At 51.7% G+C, this 24,589-nt stretch overlaps 2 protein-coding genes across 7 annotated transcripts in view; one reads left to right on the forward strand and one right to left on the reverse strand.

Moving 5' to 3' along the window:
* Positions 1 to 93: 93 nt before the first annotated feature.
* WDR73 (WD repeat domain 73) lies at positions 94 to 11,059 on the forward strand. The gene is made up of 8 exons (XM_066619875.1): positions 94 to 178; positions 1,099 to 1,166; positions 2,940 to 3,028; positions 4,058 to 4,146; positions 5,673 to 5,740; positions 7,835 to 7,999; positions 8,898 to 9,284; positions 10,190 to 11,059. The coding sequence occupies exons 1-8, from the start codon at positions 126 to 128 to the stop codon at positions 10,423 to 10,425; spliced, it is 1,155 nt and encodes a 384-aa protein (XP_066475972.1). The 5' UTR covers positions 94 to 125; the 3' UTR covers positions 10,426 to 11,059.
* Positions 11,060 to 11,069: 10 nt separating this feature from the next.
* The window catches only part of ARRB1 (arrestin beta 1), a 112,253-nt gene continuing 98,733 nt past the window's right edge, over positions 11,070 to 24,589 (reverse strand). For 3 of the 6 annotated variants that reach the window (XM_066619868.1, XM_066619871.1, XM_066619870.1), the window contains 7 exons: positions 22,737 to 22,809; positions 21,694 to 21,831; positions 20,824 to 20,907; positions 20,202 to 20,225; positions 18,126 to 18,196; positions 17,149 to 17,200; positions 11,070 to 13,049 (listed from right to left, as the gene is read on the reverse strand). In XM_066619868.1, coding sequence (XP_066475965.1) covers positions 12,938 to 13,049; positions 17,149 to 17,200; positions 18,126 to 18,196; positions 20,202 to 20,225; positions 20,824 to 20,907; positions 21,694 to 21,831; positions 22,737 to 22,809 — 554 coding nt within the window. In that variant the 3' untranslated portion in view covers positions 11,070 to 12,937. Of the gene's footprint in view, positions 13,050 to 17,148; positions 17,201 to 18,125; positions 18,197 to 20,201; positions 20,278 to 20,823; positions 20,908 to 21,693; positions 21,832 to 22,736; positions 22,810 to 24,589 lie in introns of those variants that run through there. The other 3 variants (XM_066619872.1, XM_066619873.1, XM_066619874.1) reach the window with 2 other exon arrangements.

Consider the following 24,589-nt stretch of genomic DNA (forward strand, 5'->3'; position numbering starts at 1 on the left):
GAGTCTGGCCTTTCGTAGCTCTAGGGGGTAGGGGGCGGGTCCGAGTCACTGCCGCGTGAGTCTGGCCTTTCGTAGCTCTTGGGAGCGGGAGACAGGTCACGTGACAGCTGCACCGCCAGAGGAGGATGCGGGCGGCGGAGGCGGAAGCGGACGCCTGGCTGTTGGACTCCCTCCGGCTGTGAGTGGCGGGAGGGCTCGGCTTCCCTCGGGCAGCGCCGGCTGGCCGGCCGGTTCCTCCGTCCAGGCGGCCTCCCGGGCGGTCAGGCCGGGGAACGCAGGGCCCGCCTTGTCGCCCCACAGCGGCGGAGTGACTTTCTCCGGCTTCGGCAGCTGCAGCGCCTCCCGGCGACAAGTGACGCCTCTGCCCGCAGGCTCTGCCGAGGCCCGTCGGTCCAGCTTCCTGCGGGGTCTGCCTGCCCGGTGGGCAGAGGGCGGGCACCCTTGTGTCCTGGGAGGGGCTGCGGCTGCTTCAGCCGGTGGGTGTTGCTCCTGCGCCTTCACAACGCCCTGACGAGGTAGGCAGGGAGGGCACCAGGACGCAGGGCTCCTGCTGCCTCGTGTGTTGCCTGCAGCACTTGCTGGGCCGCTGTGAGATGCAGGAAGCTGGACTGGGTGGGCCTCCGGCCTGATCCGGCAGGGCCCTTCCGATGTTCTTGTGGTTTTCTGTGCAGCGCCCTGGTCCTTCCCACTGTGCCCCGAGGAGGTCCTGCCCCCTCCCCAACCCTTGGGGTCACCTGCGGTGCCCAGACCCTTCCAGGCAGCGACCTCCATCAAGGGCTGCATTTGGCTTCCTCAAGAACAACCAGACCCTCGGGGGTCTGGGGCTGGTCTGTGGGGCAGGTGCAGAATTGCACTGATGTAGCTGGGCGTGAGGGCCAGTCGCCTGAAGGTAGCACCCTGATACTCATAGTGCAGGCTCTTGAGCTCAGTGTCTGTGCTGTGTTGTCAGACTCCACAGCTGAGTGGCAGTTGCACAGGAGTGTGCTTGGGATTACAGCCACCGGGTGAGGGAGGGTGTGCGGCTTTTTGCATTGGAAAGACAACACTCTTGTGTTTGCCGTTCCACAACTGCTGATGTTGCTGCTTGTCTTGGCTCAGGTACAACGATCTCCATGTGTTCGAGCTCCAGGATCCCACCAGAGTCCTCGAGTGGACGGGAGAGAAAAGTGAGTGGTGTTTCTTGTTCTCTGGGTTTGGGCCTTGCCAGTTTGGCTTACTTGAGAGGGAGACTGTGAAGGCACAGCAAATCTGGCCATAGCTTTGGAAAACATGGTGGATGATGCAGCTGTAACAAGGTTGGCCAACACAGCTCTCCAGGACTTTCTGGATGCTTGGAAGAGGGAGTGTGAAGCAGCTCCGTGGTGGAGGGGGGGGAGGGAGAGAGAGAGACTCCTGCTAGGCTGGAGGCAGGAGAGGTGGGTATCACATCTTCTCAGAGATGGACCATCTGTACAGTACTTGGGAGCCAAGTACTACGCTAGCATTTCCATCAGGGATATGCGGTGGCTGGGAAGGCAGATGAGGTAGAGCCTCCCCACCAGAGTCCTACGAAAAGCGCCGCTGCCACTGTGTGAGGTGATCAAGCACCCTGCCTGCTGCTGGATCTGCAGTGGGTGGCAAGGTGGAGAAACCCACTCCCCACATCCAAGTTGTGTTCAAAAAAGGGATTATGCAAATCGTATTTTTTGAAAGTATCGACTTCTGTATCTAGGTTTGTATATAATACAATGTTTTATGCACACAGGCTTATAATTTTCCTCTCATTTTAACCAAAGATGTCCATCTTTGACATTGGTTTATCTGTTTTTGCCATTTCTAATACCGGTCCACTACCTGTTAACAACTGGTAAATTTCCAATACTGAACAAATACATTCTTAATCTTTAATAAGAGATTTTTATAATGGCAGTCAGCAAGCCCATTGATCACTTTCATTTAGGGCTACAGAACTAACCTTTTCAATTTTTTTAAAGCAATAGTCTTATTCTGATATTATATTTTTCTTGGGGTGTTTGTACTTGAACCTTTGCAAAATGTGGATGGAGTTCTAATTTGTCTTGGAAGTGTGGTTGAATAAGAAGACACCAGGCGGTGTATTTAGGAAGGAGACAGTATGTGATTGATCAGATCTGCTGTCTCCAATAATAGCACTGAAATCTATAGAATTTTAGAATTGGGACTTTGTAGTCCAACCTCCTGTTCAGTGCAGGAAAATCGGAGTTAGAGCACCCCAACAGATGGCTTTCTAGCCTCTGCTCATCGATCTCGAGGCAGAGAGAGATTCTGCTTCAGTGAGCTGAGGTCAGACTGCAAGTCTTTGCCAACTTCTTTGTAATAGCCATTCAAGTAGTAGAAGAATTATGTTCAGCGCATCCATGAGTATTTTCTTATGGAATAAGCCAAGTACCTTGTTCACTTTTTCTTCCACAACTTTTAAATCTTCCATGCGGATTTTGAATGAATGGCTGCAAAACCCATGTGGTCACTTATATCTGTGCGTTTGGAATCCTTGGAGGAGATGAGGTGGTACCCTAGATTGTCTCCTAACTGAGCCCTTTGGTGCCCAGTACTGAAGCCTCATGAGCTAGCTCTACCCTATTGGTTAGCATCCAGTAACGGCTTGTTGATCCCATCATTCCTGCCTCCCCCTTCTGAAAGAAGCAGTAGTCAGCGCAATACGTCTGTAAGTTGTTGGAGAATCAACACTCAGCAGAGAGGTTGCCTCCCATCAGATATTGGGGTGGCCCCGATCACTAGTAATGCTTGCTTTCTGGTAACATACGTAATTTGTTTCAGGAAATAGAATTGATGAGTGGATCTAATGAAAGAAGAGTGCCAGTTGTGAGGTGGCAACACTGCCCCAGCAGCACTCTGGTTGGATGAGCCTTTGCAGAACCCAGACCCTGAATTTCTCCTTTGGCCTGTGATTCTGCTTCTAGGTATTTGTGTGGCAGGATATGAAAACTTAAGAAGAAATGAAATTCTCCAGCTGCTCTTGCCTCAGAAACTGTGTGCAAAGGAGAACCAGGTAATAGGGACCAGAACACACGGGGAAATGTGGCCAGGAAGGCTCGGGGGCAGCCATTGTGTTTTGGGCATGGGGAGCAGGTTGGCTGTTCCTCTCTCCCCCCCCCCCCCCCCCCGTGTTATGGGACTGTTGTGCTGCTAAAAGGGCTGCTTCCCAAGCATGTTAGAAGAACACTTCCAAAGACCCGTAACCAGCAGGGCAGCCTGATGAGATCCCTCCTGGATCTCCCTCCCCCTTTAGGCTCTTCAGTCTAGATAAAAGGCACCTGAGGGGGGATATGATTGAGATGTATGAAATTGTGCCAGGGAAGGATACAGGGGATAGAGGGATGTACTTTTCACTCTCTCACAACACCAGAACCAGGGAACAGCCACTAAAATTAAGTGTTGGGAGAATTACGACAGACAAAAGAAAATACTTCTTCACCCAGTGTGTATTTAGTCTGTGGAACCCCTTGCCACAGGTTATGGTGATGGCGTCTGGTCTAGATGTCTTTAAAAGGGGGTTCCTTTAAGGATTGAACAGATCCCTGGAGGAAAGGTCCATCACAGGCCACAAGCCATGATGGGTACATTCTGTCTCAGAGTGCCAGGTGCAAGGGAGTGGCACCAGGATGCAGGTATGTTGTCCTGATCACTCCCTGAGGGATCTGGTGGGCCATGGTGAGATACAGAAAGCTGGACCAGGTGGGCCTTTGGCCTGATCCAGCAGGACTCTTCTTATGTTCCTGGACCCCTTTCTTACTTGGTTCTAGTTCCTTTTGTCTGCTCACGCAGGATGTAACCCCCCCCCCATCTTCTACCTCTTTCACAGCAGATGCCTTCAGTGTTCTGTGCTGATATTCCTGCCTCAGCTAATAGGATGGTGTTGTTAAGTTAATATTGTGCCATCAGTCTGTGTGGCCCTGTACACACAGAGAAAGGACAGGTCTTCCCCTGATGGACTTAAAGCTCTCATAAGCAGCCCTTAGTCACAGGACAAGTTGTAACACAAGATGCTTCCCCTCCCCTGACTTTTTTGTTCTTCCAGGGCTTATGTCCAGAAAGGGATTTCAAGGTTAAACGCGGTGGCTTTTCAGATCGCCCTGTATACAGTCTGAAGCATGTGCCAGAGACCAGGTAGGAGGTCAAAATGACCTTTGCTGCTCTTGCTGGGAGGACCAAACAGGTTATGGAGGTTGCCAAAAATTATCCTTTCCACCTAGGAACTGGGCAGCATCAAACTTTGGGAATGGAGAGCATGGGAGTGGTTGATGCTTGTTTTGAAGGTTGCTTTATTGAAGAAGTGAGAGAAGATTTGAGCTGGGGACAGGGGACATGCAAACGCACCAGGCGGCCTTACTTCTGACCTTTTGTCCACACAGCAGGACTGTTCTCTGTATTGGGTTCCCTTATTTTGGACATAGGAAACAGCCTGGTGTAGAGCCAGGCGATTGGTCTTTCTCGCCCAGACATGTCTACTGCCCCTGAAGACAGTTCAGAAACTGCAATTAGTGCAGAATGCGGTGGCCCGTGTGGTTACTGGAGGTAGGCGGTTTGACTCTGTCAGCCTGCTTCTCCAGGGGCTACATTGGCTGCCCATTCGTTTCCGGGCCCAATTCAGGGTGCTGGTTTTGACCTTTAAAGCCCTATACTGCTCTGGGCCAGGGTATCTTAGAGATCGCCTACTCCCGTACAATCCGGCTCGTCCTCTTAGGTCATCAGAGAAGGCCTTTTTACAAGTGCCGCCGCCTAGGGAGGTACGTGGGGCGGCGGCAAGAAATAGGGCCTTCTCAGTAGTGGCACCAACACTATGGAACTCCCTTCCCCTTGACTTGAGAATGGCTCCCTCTCTTGAGACTTTTCGGCGAGGCCTGAAGACCCTTTTGTTTAAACAAGCCTTCTGAGTTCATGGCCTTTTTAACATCTTTTCTACATCTTTTAGTATTTTTTACTGGCCTGATTCCTTATGATCTGCTATATGCTCTTTTTTACCTGACTTTTTATCTGACTACTGTTTTTATGATATCTGTTAATGTGTTATTATGTTTTTATCTGCTTGCTAAATCATGTTTTAATCTGTTTTTAACCATTGTAAGCCACCCTGGGTTCCTTTGGGGAGAAGGGTGGTGTATAAATAAAGTTGTTGTTGTTGTTGTTGTTACTACTACTACTACTACTACTACTACTACTACTACTACTACTACTACTACTACTCAGAGCAGCTCTCCAGGATTTATGTTTGAAGGGGGGATGCTGGCATTTGAACCCAGAGCATTTGCATGCAGAGCACCTGTCCAGCCAGACCCATCACCTGCTGCTGTGGTTTATGCAGATATTGGTTAAGAAGTTGTATGCAGCCTGCTTGCCATCTCTGGGCCTCAGAGCTTTACCTAAAGACCTCAGTGGTTTTGTCAAGGAAGCAGGTTCCTGCGGAAGGGTGCAGCCTTCCCCTTGGAGACAAAAGGAGCAGCTCCTGCTTACTGGTCTTGGAAGGAGAAGTGCTGCCTGTAAATACTGAAAAGTGCCAGAGGCCACTGTGTGGGCGGCCTGGTGACTGAGGACTGGGACTTTCTCATGGAAGCCTGAAGGCCTGCTGGCCCACTGCCCAGAGATGGAAGATTGGTGCTTTCTCCCTAATGACTTCACTTTACTTCTCCCTATAGCTTGCTGGTGACAAGTGCTCCCCTGGACGACTCCTTGCAGGTTTGGGGCTTGGAGCAGGATGGGACAGGTGAGGGAATGACTGCCGAAGGATGTGTTCCTTTGCTCCCCCCACATGTCACAATTTAAAACAAATATGCTATAATTGATAAGAAAGTGGGACTAAAACACCACCTCTTTCAGCCCCCCACCCCATGCTACTAGATGCCCTCTGGGCACTGCCCTTAGCCCCAGTAACTGGGATTTGGAACATGTTGTTAGCTGTTCTGTCACAGACCAACACACATTTTGCTTCCTTAAACGTTACACCAATTCCTGGGTATATTTGGGGTGCCGATTCAAAAAATGGCATCCGTTTTGCCCTACCACGCCTAGTTTTGGAGACACGGCATAGCCTCTTTAGTGAATGGTTCAAGCAGCTTCCTTATGAGGAAGCCTACACCATTACTTCCTCATGAGGAAGCTGCTTGAACCATTCACTAATGAGTCTACACTATATCTCCAAAACTAGATGCGATAGGGCAAAACGCATGCTATTTTTGGAATTGGCACCCCAAATTCATATCAAACCACCATAAAGTTTGGGAAAAACTTTTCTGACCCTCAGTTTTGTAGGTCTGTGTAATCAGTGAGGAATCCTTTCTCCTCTCTGACTGCATCTAAGTCCCTTTGAAACGTATCTAAGTCAGTGGCCATCACTGCATCTTATAACAGTGAGTTCTGTAACGTAATTGCTTGCTGTTGTGAAAAAGTGCTCTCTCCTGCCTGTCCTGAATCACTTGCCAGTTATTTTCATTGGGTAAGCCTGAGTTCTCATGTTATCAGCAAGGGAGAAAATATCTTCTCTGTGCTTTCTCTCCGTCCATACTAGAACCATTTCAGACTGATGGTGGGACCTTGCATGATGGAGTGCTGTGCTCTAGATCAGGGGTGTCCAAAGTTTTTGGCAGGAGGACCACATCGTCTCTTTGACAGTGTGTCAGGGACCGGGGAAAAAAAGAATTAATTTACATTTCATATTTGAATAAATTTACATAAATGAATATATTAAAGATGAACTTATATGAATGAATGGAGGTCTTGCAATAGCTCAAGGCCTATAAAAGGCCTGGCACAAGGCAAGGCCAGCCTTTCCTTTGCTGCTGCAGCAGCATCACACATGGAAAACAGCAAGCAGTGGAGGGAGCCCTCATCCCACAGCTCTCACGAGAGGTCAAACAGTTGCATCAGGTCAGTGAGGGCTCCAGCAAGTCTCATAAGAACAGCCCCACTGGATCAGGCCATAGGCCCATCTAGTCCAGCTTCCTCTATCTCACAGCAGCCCACCAAATGCCCCAGAGAGCACACCAGATAACAAGAGACCTCATTCTGGTGCCTTCCCTTGCATCTGGCATTCTGAAATAGCCCATTTCTAAAATCAGGAGGTTGTGCATACACATCATGGCTTGTACCCCATAATGGATTTTTCCTCCAGAAACTTGTCCAATCCCTTTTTAAAGGCGTCCAGGCCAGATGCCATCACTATATCCTGTGGCAAGGAGTTCCACAGACCAACCACAAGCCAAGTAAAGAAATATTTTCTCTTGTCTGTCCTAACTCTCCCAACACTCAATTTTAGTGGATGTCCCCTGGTTCTGGTATTACGTGAGAGTGTAAAGAGCATCTCCCTATCCACTCTGTCCATCCCCTGCATAATTTTCAATCATGTCCCCCCTCAGGCGTCTCTTTTCTAGGCTGAAGAGGCCCAAACGCTGTAGCCTTTCCTCGTAAGGAAGGTGCCGTCTCCGGAGGGCCAGAGGCTCATTGGAGACTGGAGGCTCCCTGTGGGCTGCATTTGGAGCCCTCGAGGGCCACAAGTGGCCCCAGGGCCAGGTTTTGGGCACCCCTTCTCTAGATAAAGCACCTAGAAAATACGACTGTTGGCAATACCGATTTTTCTTGCCCTGCCTTTTCCCTGACACATTCATTTTCTGAATAAAAGGGGTGGTGGTGGTGCAGAGCCCTGCACTGTCATGTGTCACCTGTAGTGGTGCAACCCAGACACAGCTCTGTTGCCTCCACTGTGGTGTTGTGAGAAAGAGGCCTAAAAATAGCCCAAACCCTGTGCCTGCTCTGTCCCTCTGAATGCTGGCAGTGATGGCCTGTGGCATTTCTCCCTTCCCAGACCTCATCAAGCCACTCAGCACCATCCCCACTGTCAAGGGAGGCGAAGGATCTTGGGCGAGACTGGCAGCTGCTTTCTCCAAGTCTGCCTGGGTCCTCCACGGGCCCAGAATTACTGACCTCCAGGTGACCGAGGTTGAGTCCAAGAAGGCCATCTTCCTGGCAGGTATCCTCTGCTTTGGGGACCCAGGTGCTGGTTGGGAAGTTCCCAAGGGCCCAGTTCCAATAGGTGCCAAGACTCCTCGTGCCTCTTCCTTTTGCAGCAACCTGGCCGCCCCCCATCTTTGGTCTTGGAGTGATTTGGAACTAAATCAGTCACTGATCAAGAATCTGCTTGTTTTGCCTTAAGGCAGTTGGTGTGAGTGGGGCTCAGAAGCTGGCCCTTGAGATATGAGAGGATGTGGGGTGCCTTTCCTTCAAGCAGGGAACTATAGCCTGATGGGATGGATACCCAGAAGGGAAGTGCAACTCTGCTGCCTGCCTTTGGTCTTGCAGAGGCTCCTCTTGTACATGTCATCCCTATGGAAACCGGGCAGCCCCCAAACTGAACTGGGACTGATTTCTTGCTAGCCGACATGGCAGAGCTCATGCAGTATGGACATACTGACAAACCCCCACTCAGATTGGTCTCTTCCATAAGCTCAGCTTCTGGTGGCATGTTCCTGAGCCAGAAACACAGAACACTTTCATGAGACGTGCCTTATTGGGCAGGGGGGTGCTCTTAGACACAAGCATGGGAGGAGTGTCTGAGGGGGGCACACAAGCACCACCTCGTGGATGGTGGAACTTCTTGAGGAAAAGGCCACTTGACTGCTCTTTCAGAGCCCACTGAGCCTTTGCCACCTTTCCTTCCTCTAATGCTGAGAGCTAGAAGGCAGCCAGGGCCTTGACTGAGCAGGCAGCTTGTGTGTATCAAAGCCACCTTGGGATTAATTTTGCAAGAGTTGGGATGGGAAGGAAGAAATAGATGAATGCAATGCCCGGACTTCCAAAGACCTTTGAGTTCCTGGGGGCAGTGGTGGGCACTGAGCCAGGCCTCCCTGGTGCTCCTCTTCCCTCCCCAGGCTCTGCAAACACAGACGAGGCAACCACGTTGGAGTTCCTGGACCAGACCACAGTGCTGGCCTGCAGCCACAAGGGGCAGCTCTTCCTCGCGGACGTCAGACAGTCTTCAAGTCTTCAGGGAGCTGCGGAGGATGCCCACATCCCATTAGCGCTAGGAGGGGAGAGGTGGTGTGCAGGAGTTAGGCACAGTCCACAGGCATCTGTTGGGGACAAGACACTGGTGGCAAGGCTCTCTTGTGGGGGCTGCGTGGTGTTAACAGACCTCAGAAACATGGCGAGCCCTGTGAAAGCGGCCAAGTGCCGGGCACCCCCCTCTGAGCTCCCCAGAGCTGAGTTTCTGTCCATCTCCGTGGCTCCTCTGCTGGAAAATTGTGTGGCTGTCTCAGGTGAGTCTGGGAGGAGGCTTGATGCCAGCTTGAGTGTTCGTGCCAGAGTTCAGGGGGAAGGGTAGGGCGAAAGCAAAGGTGGGCACAGCTGCTGCTGCCTTTGCAGGGGCTGCTCTTTGGAGCACAGACTATAGGTAGATTGAGAAGAGATCAAGGCCGGTGTAGTGGTTTGGAAGTGGACTTATACGTAGAACAGAGGGGGGCAAAGTCACAGTCACTGAGCAGTGGAAAAATGGTTCCCGTTCGGACTGCTTCTTTCTGTTCCACCTGGGTGTCACACAATCACATCAGCTGCCTGGCATCCCAGAAGGGCATGCAACAGGACGTCCGGGCAGACGAAACTGCCCAGAGCCTCCCTGTCCCTTGATCATGGAGGATATTGCACAGTGCCCAGGAAGAACAGTAAGGTTCACTCATTGGACAGACATATCTGCTCAAACCCTGCATCCAACCCCCAGGTCATGGTTTGAGCAACCCTGACCTAGAAGGTCCAGATTCAGATTTCCACTCAGCCATGAAGCTTCCTGGGTGACCTTGGGGACAGTCTACCTCTCAACCTTGTCCACCTCACAGGCTTGTTGTGAGGACAAAAGGGAGGAAATAGGTACAGTACACTGAACTTGGAGGAAGTGCGGTATAAAAATGTGAAAAGGTACCACTAGAGCTGCTTCTTGGGCTTCCATCTTCCCTTTCTGTGTAATGAGAATTAAACCAGGAGGGAACCTGGGGGAGGACTGTAGTGTTACTCTGTAATGCTTGGTAGTTCTGTGACAAAGCATATCTTGACCACCATAAAACTCCATTTGGGGCAGTGCTGGAGCACATCTCGGGAGCAGCCTCCAGCCCCGGCACCTGTGACCCTCACAGCATCCCACCTCTTTGCATTCTTGTCTCTTCTCTCAAAGGCTTTGATGGGACCGTCCAAGTCTACGACACACACAGTTGGAGTCCAGAAGCCCAGCAAGCCGAGCCCTCATTTGTTCACAAGGGACACGTGTTCAGCAGTGTGGCTGAAGTTGGCAGTCCGCTCTGGGTGACTGCCCATACCTGGCATCGCGAGAAGCCACGGACGCTGCTTTCTGCTGCAAACGACGGATCACTGCATGTGTGGGACTGGGCTGATCCTCATGGGGCCAGATAGCACTCCTTTCCGGGGGGGGGGGTAAGCTTTGGAGCTGGGAGGATTTCCAGCAGAGGTTCTTTGTTCTCATGCATCTGCAGAAGGACTTACAGCAACAAGTCCCCTCTGTGCAAAAGTCTCCCATTCAAGCCACATTTTAAAATTTGGGAGGTTTCCCCAGGACCAGGGTCACGGCTCACCAGTGAAGATTCCTTTGGATTGTGGTTAAGGAGCTTTGTGGCATGTAAGATTGCCCAAAGCCAGAGGGCCCCTTCAAGGGAGGGAGGCAGAAGGTCTCTGCACTGGCAGGTAAGCAGTGTGGGTCTGCCTTGTGTTAGGTTGCACCAGGCACTCCTTCCTTCCAGTTTAAAGTCCCAGGTAGATGGCAAATGTTGACTAGTCCTTTTTACCTGTCTGAATTTCAGAGGTGGAAAATAATGAATGGTGGATTATGTCACAGTTGATTAAATTCAGGACCTTCAGCTACTAATGAAGTTCATATGGTTTTCTGTTGGGAATGCACAACAAGGGCAAAAGAGTGACACAAGGTTACTTCTTTTTCACAGGCAGAGGCCGTCCTGCCTGTTTTTGGTCCAGCAATTTGTATTGAATTATGAACCAAGCAGAGATGGGTAATAAAACTCTTGTAATAAAGTGCAGCCAGCTTCTAGTGTTGTGTTTTCTAAGATTAATAAACTAGAATAATTTATTTGACAAAACACAGAACCATCACAGATACAGTGGAGGAACCAAAGAAGCCGAGGCCCGAGGAACAGTACAAAGGAGCTACGTTACAAAATGCACCAGGGGGCCTGGCCTGGTTAGGGGGGAGAGCGCAAAGGCTGTGCTGTGCTGGGGGCAAGCTGACCTGCCTTCCCTAGAAGGGCCTGACACAGCTGTGCTCTGTGGACCTCGAGGTCTCAAAGCACTGAGCACAGGAGCCGAGGCCCAAACAGTTTCACCAACACAAAAGTGCCAAAGTTTCCAACCACATTAATGTCTCAAACACAACTAGAGCCTAAACCAAAAATGCAAAGTATGACACCTTGAGAACAGGCGTGGCTCTGGCCAAGAGGGTGAAGGGGGCAGTGCTTTGCTGCTCCCGGCTAAAGGGCTTTTCCTCTTGCAAAGGGTGAGGGCCTCTCAGCTTGCCAAGGCCTCACTGAGCACTGGGGCTGCTTGACTGAGCTGCAATAAGTGGAGCAGCGGTGGGCCGTGCCTGAAAATGTTTGCCTGCTGAGCCTGTCTTCTGGCTGGCTGCGAACCCTCCTGGGCCTCCCTACCAGACCTGAAAATAACACCATTTCTCATGCAAACCAGAATCCCTCCAAGTGCAAGTTGCAAGTGAACTCTCGGTAGAGCAGTAAGTGCCAGATTGATATCTGTGGGCCATTTGCCACATGTTTTTGCACCACACAGGATTCTTATGCTTTGGAATCAAGGGTGCAGCCACCTATTCCTTTCCTTAAGTAGTTGAGAACCTGGGAATTTTGACATTGCAGTACCCAGAAAGGAATGCAGCCAAAAAAAAAAGTTCTTTTAGAAGAGGAAAGGCCTGCGTTCAGTGTTCTCACCCGCCACAGATGCAGTTCCCAGCCAGAGTCTTTTTCCATCCTGAAACACAGGCTGGCGCAGTGCTCAGGCATGCCAATGGTCTGCCCTTGTCCAGGCAGCCTAACAGTGAACCCAGAGAGGTTAGTCACTAGTGATGCTGCATTAGGATTTTCTCCAGCCCTCACAGCCAGTGGCAAATGGCCTGGCCCAGAAACAGCTGATGGCCAACATTGGTCAAGGTCCACATACTTTGCAGTCTTTAAACAAAACAAAACAGGCCAGAAACTGCACTGTACAAAACTGAGCAAGCAAAGAACATAAAGAGCAGAGCCCTGCTGGCTGGGACAGAGCGCCAGCACATCCAGCCATCGGTCTCCAGCAGTGGCCACCCACAGCACAAGTGGCTTACGGCCATCTAAGTCCCTTTGAAACCCACCTGAGCTGCTGGACATCCTGGAACACAGTGCCCGAGGGGCAGAGCACAGGGTCCCTGGCAGTCAAAAGGGTATCGGACGGCTGAACTGGGCAAGGCCCAGGCCCCAGAGAACTGCTGCAGGCCATCACAAACACTACTGGGATGGCTGGACCAGGTGCCCAAGTGCAGCACTATCTGTTCTCACATTGCCCATCACTGAGAAATGCCACAGTCTAGTGCTATGAGAGGAACAGCAGTTCTCTCTAGCCACAGGTGCCACAGGAAAGCAGAGCACAGCCATTGCGCACTCTCCAGAACACAAAACACACGTGCACGCCCTAGACGTGGCGTGCGCATGGATGGTTTCTTCTTGGTGCCCAGTGGCAACACTGCGGCTGGCAGAGTGGTCACAAGGGCCACAGTGCGCAAAGCGGGCCACTCCACCACAGGATCCTGGTCAATGTGTAAAAAACAAACCCCAAAAACTCATACAAAAGAGAAGCAGCCTAGTGCTCAGGTGTTAAACTTTGAAACGGAGAGAGAGGCGTGGGGAGGAGTGCCCGTCTATCTGTCGTTCAGCTGCGGGGAGTTTGTCCCGTCCTCCTCCTCCTCTTTCTCGTCTTTCATGCCTTTCAGTCTCTGCCGGGCAAAGTCTTCGAACACGATGTCATCGTCACTAGCGAGAGAGAGAAAGAGAGGGGAAGAGAGGCGCGCACACAAAGGCACTGTGAGTAGAAAGAGTTCCCCGGCTGGGGACTGACAGGGCCCTTGACAGCCGGGAAGGCCCAACTCCCAAAAGCAGTTTGGGGGGGGGGGGGAGGCAGAAATGTATTTTGCTGCCACAACTGTCACCTCCTCTCATAAGCCCTTTTCTGAAGCTTGCACTATCTATGTATCCCCACATGCACAGTGGCGCAGCTGCAATGCACATAGCATGTCAGCACAATGCCCTTGTGCCCGTGTAGGTGTTTATAGTGGCACTGACAGGATGCGTGTTCACAACGTCACCCCTGAGCAACTTCACAGAGCTATGAAGTCACCCCACAAAGGCCTTCAAGTTGACAGCGCATGTCCTTGGGCACAGTGTGGCGCACAAGGGCATACAGGCACATAGAGGGCATGCAAATACAAGAAACTTTTTTGAATGGAAAGCATGGCCTCTGGTCAGTGGCATAGCTAGAGAGGGTGCAAAGCACTCAGTTGTGCAGGGAGCCTCATCTCACCACAGAGTGCAAGGGGCCCTCCCCCTCCCTTCAGAGCCATTCCAGGTGGTGGGAGCACACACCGGTTTTACTTCCACCACCTGGAATGGCTCCAAAGGGGAGAGGGAGGGGCCCCCTGCATGCTCCCTGCAAAACTTAGTGCTTTGCACACCCTCTAGCTATGACACGGCCTTTCATTGCTGATATCAAGCATGGAAACAGATGTCTGTTTGCTTCTTCTTTGCAAGGGAAACTGTGGACAAACTTGACCTTGATAAAAAGTTGTGCAAGGGTTGCCCAGGGTCAGAGACTGCTGGTCCAGGGGGACCCCAGTGAGCCTGACACTTGCCAGTGCGCCATCAATGCTCTGAAGCAATTTTCCCACAAAATGGTGCTCCAGGAACAATGGGGAGTGGGCTGGCAAGGTGCCAGGGCAAAGGATGTGGGGCAGAGGAGGCTGGGAAAGGCTCGCAGTTTCTGCACACCGAAAAAAACTCAGTCCAAGAAAAAACATCTAAAAAATTAAGAACATAAGAACAGCCCCACTGGATCAGGCCATAGGCCCACCTAGTCCAGCTTCCTGTATCTCACAGCGGCCCACCAGATGCCCCAGGGAGCACACCAGATAACAAGAGACCTCATCCTGGTGCCCTCCCTTGCATCTGGCATTCTGACATAACCCATTTCTAAAATCAGGAGGTTGTGCATACACATATCGACACAGACCGTATCGAACGCCTTCTGAAAGTCCAGATATATAATGTCCACGGGTTCTCCCGCATCCACATGCCTGTTGACCTTTTCAAAGAATTCTAAAAGGTTTGTGAGGCAAGCCATGCTGAAGCCATGCTGATGCTCCCTTACAGAAGCCATGCTATCCTCCAATCCTCTGGCACCATGGCCGTTCTGAGGGACAAGTTGAATATTTTAGTCAAGAGATCTCTTGGGTGGATGCCATCAGGGCCCGGTGACTTATTGATCTTTAATTTATCAATGAGGTCTGAAACATCTTCTCTTTTAACCTCTATCTGACTTAATTCCTTGGCCAGGAGGGGCCGTTCGGGCAGTGGAATCTGCCCAAGGTCTTCTGCCGTGAAGACAGATGCAAAGAACTCATTTAATTTCTCTGCCATCTCTAAGTCTCCTTTTATCTCCCCTTTCCCTCCCTCACCATCCAGAGGGCCAACCACTTCTCTGGCGGGTTTCCTGCTTCTAACATATTTGAAGAAGCTTTTATTATTCCTCTTAATGCTGCTGGCCATGTGTTCCTTATAGTCTCTCTTGGCCTCCCATATCACCTTCTTACATTTCTTTTGCCACAGTTTATGTTCCTTTTTATTCTCCTCATTAGGGCAAGACTTCCATTTAAGGAAGGAAGCTTCCTTGCCCTTTACAGCCTCATGGTTAGCCATGCGGGCACCCTCCTGGACTTAATCGAGCCCTTCTTCCTTTGCGGTATACACTTCCGCTGGGCCTCTATTACTGTTGATTTGCGCAACCTCCATGCTCTCTATAGAGACTGCCTGCCTCTGCTTCTCCAGGTCAGCCACCAAGGCTTCAAGGGAGCGGACGCGTTCCCTGAGTCCCTGGAGCTCCTTGCACCAAGGACACACCCATGATTTATGCCCCAGAGGCATATAGTCATACACTGGATAGCCCCCATCCTGCTGCTGGCGGTCTGACTGCATAGCTTTTTTTATTTTGTTTGTTTTTGTCTAGGGGTACTTAAAACCCTACACTGGTTAGCAGCCCTCTTCTCAAGGGAAGAGAAAGGGTGGTCTCTCGGGCTCTGGCTTCCTCGCCCTGCTGCTGAACTCGCACAGATGCTAAATTCAGGAACTGTAACAGATGAAAGTAAGCAACAAGGTTTAATGAGTTGAGGAAGCCACTGCAGTTGCTTAACTGGTGGAGGCTGATTTTAGTTAGTGAGGGTGGGGCTGAATATTAAGGATACCTGAATGTGTTTTGGGGTTCCAGCATGCCCCTGAATCATGGAACAAAAGGGAAAATAGCAAAGCCACTTAATATAAGAAAAGCCTTCTGTCAAAAAGCTCCTTCAAAGAAAGAGTGGTGGGACTTGTTGATTCAAGACTCATAAATGTAATGAATGACACCACACTGTCAATCAGCCCACACTTCCTTCACTGTCTCCAAGGTGGCAACTCAACCGGGGGTTTAGGCATTATCCATAATGATGCAAATTGAAACACTGATGATTAATCAAGTCACAAATCTTTACTGCTTGACAGTCACAAGAGTGTGCAAACTGGCACATATTTCCTGACTTTCCATAAGGTATCCTCTTTCTGACAGACCTTGTAGAGGAACAAGGAATGATGAAGTTCCCCCTCTCCTGGAAATCTCATTCCGACCTCTCCCTTCCACCTGGTGCCTGAGATTTCAAGAGGCACAGTGCTCCAAAGGTTGCAGCCAGAAGGTCTAGAAGGGGAATGCTAGATCCAGTTCTGTGACTTTTCATCATCTATACACACCTCTGACCATCTTTGGGGGGCTTGATTTCACAAGAAACAGATAAGATTCTGAGTAACCTGCCTCATGGCCCTGGACCAAAAAGAGCACTAAAGTACCTGCAGGCCTCTACCCTACATAACTTGCATGTTCATAGAATCATAGAGTTGGAAGGGACCTAATAGGTCATCCCCCTGCCTGTAGCAGGAAATCCTCCTAGAGCATCTCCAGCAGGTGTTTGTTGAGCTTCTGCTTAAAGGTCTCCAGTGAAGAAGAGTTCACCGCCTCCCTCGGCAAGCTGTTCCACTGCTGAACCACCTGACCGTCGAGAATTTTTCCTGATATCCAATCAGAATCTCTTCTCTGGCAGTCTGTACCCATTGGATCTAGTTCTACTTTAAGAGTAAAGGTTACACCCACCCTCTCAAACACCCCAGTTGTCTTCTTTCAGCAGGAAATAAGGTTGGGGACAGACAAAGGTATCTTCAGAGTTGAAGGTGGTTTGAATGAGGCATCTTTGCTCAGGGCCAGTGCACTAACCCTTCCCTTCCCTTTCCTCCCCTTCCCTGGTCAAACGCAGTTTCAGCTGGCCTGGACCGCTCCAAAGACTGGCGAAATCTGATTGACCAGAGGCCACCCTTGCCAAAAGAAAGGCGTGGGCTGCGCTGAGGCCTCTCGCAAGCCACTGACAACTCTGGTGAAGACACCACGTGTGGCTGTTGCAGAACCCGGAAGCAGCACCAGAGCAAAAGACGTAGAGAAGAGAGTTTCTTACTGTGTTTTTCCTGCTTTGCAGCGCATGCAGACAAGGTGATGGTTGTGGTCATGCAAAGGAGGAGAGGGGAGAAAGAACAAACATGCAGATCACGTGTTAGCGGTTAGGCGCAAGAGTGTTACAACCACAGCCCTTCCAATAGCGCATGGACAGCATGGGAGTCCGCAACAACAGATGAGTTAGTGGATTAGAGAGTGTCATGCAAATGAATGATGTGATAGCCGGTGCAGCTCATGAGTCAGAAGAATTCCATGCAGACCCCCCCCCCCAACACACACACCTCCGCTTTCTCCCTCCCCCCACCTTGGTCCACAGTGAGTTTTGCTTACTTTGTGTCAAGCTCTATGAGATTTGTGTCAATGGGTGCCTCGTTTTCTGGAACTGAACACATGGAATTAGGGCAAGAGGTTAGTTCCTTAGAAAGCCCTCTCCTTCCTGGAGGACATCAACCTTACAGGCATTGCTTAAAGACCCCCTAGCCCCTGCAGAGCCACGGCTCTCATCATGGCACTTCATGTGTATGCAGCTGGAAAGGGACAGCAAGAGCCCCAAAGGACAGCCACCCAGAGGTGCCCAACTGCACAAAATGTGTCGAGCTGCACAATGCAATAAACTCTCCCTCCCGGAAGGGGCCTGGGCTGCAGTTGCTTCCCGGGCACACCTCACCGAGCCCACAGCAAATGGATTCTATACCTATGCACCTTACATGGGAAGAAGTGCGGAGGGCTTCCAACCTGCTATGGGGACTTTTCAAACTGGTCTCCAAAAAGGACTCTACAACACAGGCCACAGCCAGGTATTATTCTCAGAAACACCCATTGGAGAGACTTGGGAGTCCTGAGCCATGTCTGCAGCAAAAGAGGCAACCCCGGCTGACACTCGCAATGGAAATGTTGACGAGCACAACCATTTCCGATGCGGCAGATGAACGGAACCACCAAAAGGTTTGGCTCCGAGCCTGTGTGTGTTTGGGAGGGAGGGTATTTATTGAGTTGGTTTTTGGACTGAGTGCAACTGGTTGTCTGTTGACTTGGCCTACAATTCAGGGGTTTCCAGGGATGCTCTGACGGCTCTTGATCTCAGCAAGAGCTGCAGGAAGAGGTACAACATGCTTCGCAACAGCCATGGCTCTTTGGTCAACCACCACTATACCAAAAATAGTGTCATGCCTGCCCAGTGGGCTCCATTAACCAACAAGTGAGGGCTTCCAATTTCTCTCTAAGACAGACCTACGCCCTGCTCTAGATGCTTGTGCCCACTAAGCATAGCCCCCCCCCCCCCAAGCAAAAGATGACTCATGACTCACCGTCCCTGTGCAGCGGCTCCTCCTTGGGCTTCGGGTGCATGAGTGTGAATGGCAGCTCCACAGCCACGTCACTGAAAAGACAGGCAGAGAGTGAGCCCCAGGCAGGCAGTGCTATCAGTGGTCAGTGCTGCTTGTCCCTGCTAAAGACAGCTGCGTGCTGCTCTTCAGTCCCTTCCTGTAGCGCCCCCCCCTCCAGCCAGTGTACTCAGCGCAGTCTACCTACTGTGCTCACCTAGCTGAGACAGCACTTCATGGAGGAGGAGAGGCCTGGCAAGGGCCACAGGAGCGACATGGGATTCCTGCCATGGCAGGTGGGTGGGCTGGGTGAAGCCGTGGGGAGGGCAAATGCCTCACATCCTGCCTACGGCCTTCCTGGAAGCATGTGGCTGACTACTGTTGGAGACAGGAGATTGGGCTTGAGGGGTGCTCAGCAGGGCCATCACCTTTTACTTCTGCTGCTAAAATTGGGCTGACCTTTGCCCCCAGCCTGGCCAGTGCTCGAACACATCCAAGCCAGCCCCCAAAGACTGCCTCCCTCACTGATACACTGTGCTCACTTCCTCCCCTTGCACCGCAGGCCAGAGAGAGCCCAGACAAGGAGGCCCTGTCCTCTCCCTTGCGTCCAGCTTTGGTCAACCTGGGCACAGCCTCTTTGCTCTGCCTGGGTCCCCCCTCTGCACAAATCTCTCACAGTGAGCGGCCATTGCCACACCTGGGTATGGACAATCGGTTCTTTGCGTCCACTGTGCCAGGCACAAGGACTCCCCCTTGCTAACTTCAAGCTACTGCGAATAAGTGTGGCTGGACTGCAACATGAAGCTCATACCGGGGCAGCAGGGTGTTGCGCTGGCTCTTCTCTGCCAGCAGGGGGAGCCATAAAGCCAAGTCTCTGCAGGCAGGCAGCAGTCCCACTGATCAGATTTTGCAGAAACTGCAGCTGGAGCCTAAGGCGGGTGACAGCCCCAGGGCTGGGAGAGAAGCCTCCTGGGTGCCCTTGGAAGAAGGCGGAGTGCAGGCAGGCATCGTCTGGGATGCGAGGGGCAATAGGGCTTGATGACTGACTGGCACGCCTCTGAACAGGGGGACGGGACCAGCAACTCAGTTGGGGCAAACGGTCAAAAAGGATTTCATGGGGTCAGGGGGAGCAGAACTAGCGCAGAACCGTTTGGGAAGAAGCGAAGGTCGTGAAAAGGGGTGTTCGGAGTATAAAAGGGCCCCCCAGATGGAAACTGACCTCAGGACTGCAGAAAGCCTCTCCCCAAGAGGGGATTCACAGTCACCTGCACTGTCCAGCACAGCAGTGCTCCTGTGTAGGTTTGGTCCAAGTCAGGAGGCTTGTGCAGGAGAACTTCCCTGTGAACCACGCTAAGGAGGGGCTGGGAAGTGGATTTTGCTGCCTTGGCACAAGGAAAGTTCTCTGCTATGACAGGCACAACGCTGCGCCAGACCGTAAGAAGAGCCTGAAGGCCCATGGCGTCCAGCACCTGGTTTCCCACACTGACCTCTGGGAAGTCCACAAACATGGGGGGCAACAATCCTCTCCTTGTTTGCCCCCAACCACCACCACCCAGAGGTACACTGCCTCTGAACACGGAGGAATGATTCAGCACCCACAGCCACTAGCCACCAACAAACCTGGAGTGCCATGAATTTTGTCTGACCCCCCTTGACATGAGAATGCAAGAAGAGCCCCACAGAATCAGACTCAGGCATCTCCCTCTAGCTCAGCGTCCTGCTTCCAGCAGTGACCAGATGCCTCCAGAGAATCAACAAAGAGCACCCTTGGTGGAAAGAATGACCGCCTGAGCATCCGATGGGCTGAACATTGTATGAGGATGGCGTCATCTGCAGAGTTTGCAAAGGTACGTCTAGCGAGACAGCTTGGAGAGGAGAGTGCAAAATTAAAACTTTTGACAAAGGAATGGAAATGACCAAAGTAGTAAAAAGAAAAAAAAGTGATGGCTGTTGGAGGACAAGGAAGTCAGGGTGGGGTGCCTGTGGCATCAAGAGTGAGCATGCTGGGTGGTGGGTCTGTGCCATGTGTGGGTCACAACAGGCAGAGTTGGAGGGCGTTACCTGGATGCAAGATCTCCCAGCAGGCTGGTATTGTCAAAGGAGATGAGAGAATTAGTTCCCGTTTGCAGCAGGGAGGCTGTGAAGTCAATGCGTCAGACAGCTGGGCCCGGAAACCACATCCAGGTGCCACAGCCTCCAGCACGGGCCTGCTGTGCAAATGCTGTGGCCCACCAAGCCCAGCACCATCCATGAGGCACACATGGAAGCACACCCAGACCCACTCCATCTCCCGGTCGCACTGCCAGCCCAGCACAGGAAAGGTGGAGGGGACATTAAGGTCATGGAACAGAAGGCAGAGAGCAGCTCACTGGCTCACCAGTTGCACAGGCTGGCCATGGAGCTGATGGACCGCGTGAACAGCCAGGAGACTGTCCCCTCCATCATGCTGCTCAGTTCTATGCACGTCTACTCTGAAGTACCTCCCACTAAGCCAGATGGATGTACACCAAGGCAAGTGTACACTGAACAAAGTCCAGCGGTGTCTACTCTAGGCTAGATGGCGCAGTGGCCTGATACAGGATGCAGTCCTGTCACCTGCAGGCTCCCTTGGCATGCACGAAGGGATTTCCATTGGCAGGGGCTGTGATTCATGGACTGGTTAACTAGTCAGAAGAGTCCTCACCCTCCCCGAGACACGACCAGCTTCACTTTCACTTTGTAGGAGACGATAATCCCCAGGACCTCCTTGTTAGCTCCGTCTCGCAACCTGCAAAGCAAAGATAAGAGAGATGGACTTGGGGGGGGAAATGGAAACCGTAATGGAAGTGAATCTGTGCTTATTCATCTGTGGCTGTTTTTGGGAGGGCGAATGGCAGAAATTGCTGGTTTATATAAATCAGGGGTGCCCAAACCCCAGCCCGGGGGCCACTTGCGGCCCTCGGAAGCTCCCAATCAGGCCCTCGGGGAGCCCCCAGTCTCCAATGAGCCTGTGGCCCTCCAGAAACTTGCTGGAGCCTGCACTGGCCCAATGCAGCTGCTCTCAGCATGAGGACAACTGTTTGACCTCTCATCTGAGCTGTGGGATGAGGCCTCCCTCCACTACTTGCTGTTTCATGTCTGTGATGCAGCAGTGGCAGTGAAGGAAAGGCTGGCCTTGCTTTGTGCAAGGCCTTTATAAGCCTTGAGCTATTGCAAGACCTTCATTCATTCATATAAGTTCCATCTCTAATACACTCATTTATGTAAATTTATTCAAATTTTAAATTGTAAATTAATTCTTTCTTTCCCGGCCCCTGACACAGTGTCAGAGAGATCATGTGGCCCTCCTGCCAAAATGTTTGGACACCCCTGATATAAATGATGATGTAAATAAATAAGACCAGCACTCATCCCTGCTGCTGCGCAAAGGGAACAGAAACAGACTGCCTGCAATCCAGTCGACAAGCTAGTGTGTTTGCCGTGCCCTTATTTGGGAACGGTGTGGGTGCGAGGCCGCATCGCTGTCTCTCTGAATGACCCTGCTGCAGCTACTGACAGAGAAAAAAGCCCTCACAGTGTACTGGAAGCCAGGTTGGTGTCTTCATGCTTGAGCTTCCCATCCAAGGCCAGACCTCGCTTCTCCCGATTGTTGGCAAGGAAGGGGGTCAGTGTGTAGACTCTGCAGAACGTCGAACTCGGAGAAACCACATCGCTGTGGAGAACAGCACACCCCCCCAGGTGAATGACGGCAGGATGGGCCCTGCCCACATCTCAACTCTCTTCCTAGCTGGGAAACTGGCCCCTGCCCAAACAACTCAGAGCCAGAGTCTGTCAACAAGGTTCCATGCTGACTTCATGACCAAAGAAGTCCAGGGTTTTCCTGTGATGCAGTAGCGTTCTCAGGGGGGAAGGGTCGCAACAGTGCTAAGTTTTGCATGTGGCCCCTCCCCCTTGCCTTCAGAGTCATTCTGGACGGAGCCATTCTGAGCAAAGATTCTGTGCCCCCCCCCCAGAATGCTACTTCTCTTACACAACCCCTTAGTGGCTGCCCTGATCCTATTTCTGCTGCTGTCATTATTCTGATGGTCTGATAATGCTTTTGAGCATGAGACGCCCCAAGCATCCCACAGGGGAATGGAAAGTGTGGGGGGGGGGATGTAAATCATCTTACGAATCAATGCCAGGGGCTGAATCTGGGACCTCCAGCAACCAAAGCTTGTCTTCTTCCCCTGAGCCACAACCCTCCTCATCGTTTGGCAAGTCCCTCTACAAATTACGAACTTGGCTCTTTCAAGGAAACCCCTCTTAGTTGTTAAGCAACAGGCTCGTGTTATGCAAACAAGGCATCATTTCTGGGTGTCGACAATCACAGGTAACAACAAGAGCTGCAAACAGAGGAGGAGATGCGAGTGGGTTGCAAGGAGAGGGGGGTCACCCAAATGCTTGCCTCCTGCCTCCCCAGCAAAATCAAGGCCCCCCCATGACTCTCCCTCTCCCCCTTCTTGGCTTTTGCTGCACTGTCAAAAGTTGGGGTGTGGGTTCCTTGGGGCACTGAACTGCCTGCTTCTGCTGCGAGAGGCCAAGTGCGCCTGCTGTCGCTGGAAGAGTCCTACTTACTCGGTTTCCACCACCGCGACGGGGCATTTATATTGGGCCGTGTTGAACAGGCAAATGTCTGCATACTGGCGCACTGGAAACAAAAAGGGAGACGGCACGGTCAGGGAAGGCAGGTGTCGGTTCATGTCATGCTCGCTGTGGCTGCCCTTCTGAATTCGCTCCCAGGCTGCAGTGCAAGGAAGCCTCCAAACAATTTGTTCGCAAGAGGGCAATTGCAAAAATCAAAAACACTGCAGATGTCTAGAGACCCAAAGGGACACCTCTATGGCCCCGGATGCCAGCAGCACACGACGCTGCCTCAAAACCATTCACAGTCACACACTGGCTGGCCCAGGGCTGTTTGCCCTGACTGTCAGTGGCCCACCAGGCAGTGGAGGTGCCTGGGACTGAGGCCGGAACCGCCTCCAAGCGAGGCAGAATGGCGGGCTCACCTTGGCATGGGACCTCCTGCTTGGAAGCTGATGCCTGAACCTTGGCACACACAGTCTGTGTGCAGCAGTGGGTCGCTGCATGCCTGTGTGGTTTCCTTTCCCAATGGCACTCGACCCACCTCCGATGGAGTCAGGCTAGCAGGGTAGCCGGTTTAGAACCAGGGCTGGCCCACTCTGGCAGCCGACGAAGGCAGTTGCCTCAGATGGCAGGTTGGCAGGGGAGCTCAGCTCCACTCATCCACTCACCTCCACTGCACCTACTTCTCCTGCCCCTGACCTGGAAAGCACTGCAGCAAAAGAGGAAGTGTGGAAGAGAGCAGTCTCTGACACTCTAGCCCACCACCCTCATGCTTCCTCTTTCCTGCTCCATCCCTCCTTATGCTCCTCCATTCCTTTTCCTGCCTGACAGGCCACCACAAGTCAGGCAGGGCCAGAGCTGCCTGTGCCCCCAGGGGACAGGAGCAAATTTTTGCCTTAGGCAGTGGGATGGGGTGGAAGGCTCTGCTCTTCCTCCTGAAACCTCTTCTATCTGGAGGCCATGAATATTTTTCAGTAAAGGTGAAGCACTAACGCATAGTGCCACCCAACAAAAGATGTCTGAGTCATAAGCCTTTCAGCCAAGGGATTAACTCTGCACAGGAACAACTACACTACCTTTGTTTTAGGCAATGCTCACACAGGCTGTGGCAAGCCCCCCCCCCCCCCCGCAAGAGAGCAGAGGAGATGTCTCCACAAAACAGCACCTGACATTTCAGTTTATCCGCTAAGCCAGGGGTGCTCACACGTTTTTGGCTCGAGAGCTACTTTGAAACCCAGAGTTTTTTTTTTTACAATGTCCGCGCCATCATAACATATAACATTTATGTGTACAATGTATGTTGGTGTACCTTGAGCCCCACTGAGTATAACAGGACTTACTCCTGAGTAGACATGCCTAGGATTAGGCTGTGAGGCTGCAATCCTAGCCACACTTACCTGGGAGTAAGCCCCATTGAGTACAATGGGCCTTACTCCCGGCGTTTCCTCCCAGAGGCACCTGAAGGGGGGGTCGGCACTCCGCGATCTACTCATTTTGCTTCGCGATCTACCGGTAGATCGCGATCCACCTATTGAGCACCCCTGCGCTAAGCAGTGCAGTTCAAATGCAAAAACATTTTGACCCCAATCCTGTCCAACTTTCCAGCACTAATGTAGCTGCAATGAAGCCCAAAGGTAATACATTTTCTAACCTTGAGGAGGTCTCCATGACTGCCCCCCCAACTGCTGGATGCAGTGCACAGCCCACTGGCACTGGAAAGTTGGAAAGGATGGGGCCCTTTGTATAATTTATTCTGTTCCTGCTTCTCCTGGAGGGCAGAGGAAGATCTGCAAAATACACTGACTGCAGCAACTTTTGGCTGGCATCCAAGATTTCACCTGCCA

This window comes from Tiliqua scincoides, chromosome 3, assembly GCF_035046505.1.
Source record: "Tiliqua scincoides isolate rTilSci1 chromosome 3, rTilSci1.hap2, whole genome shotgun sequence".
Classification (NCBI taxonomy): domain Eukaryota; kingdom Metazoa; phylum Chordata; class Lepidosauria; order Squamata; family Scincidae; genus Tiliqua; species Tiliqua scincoides.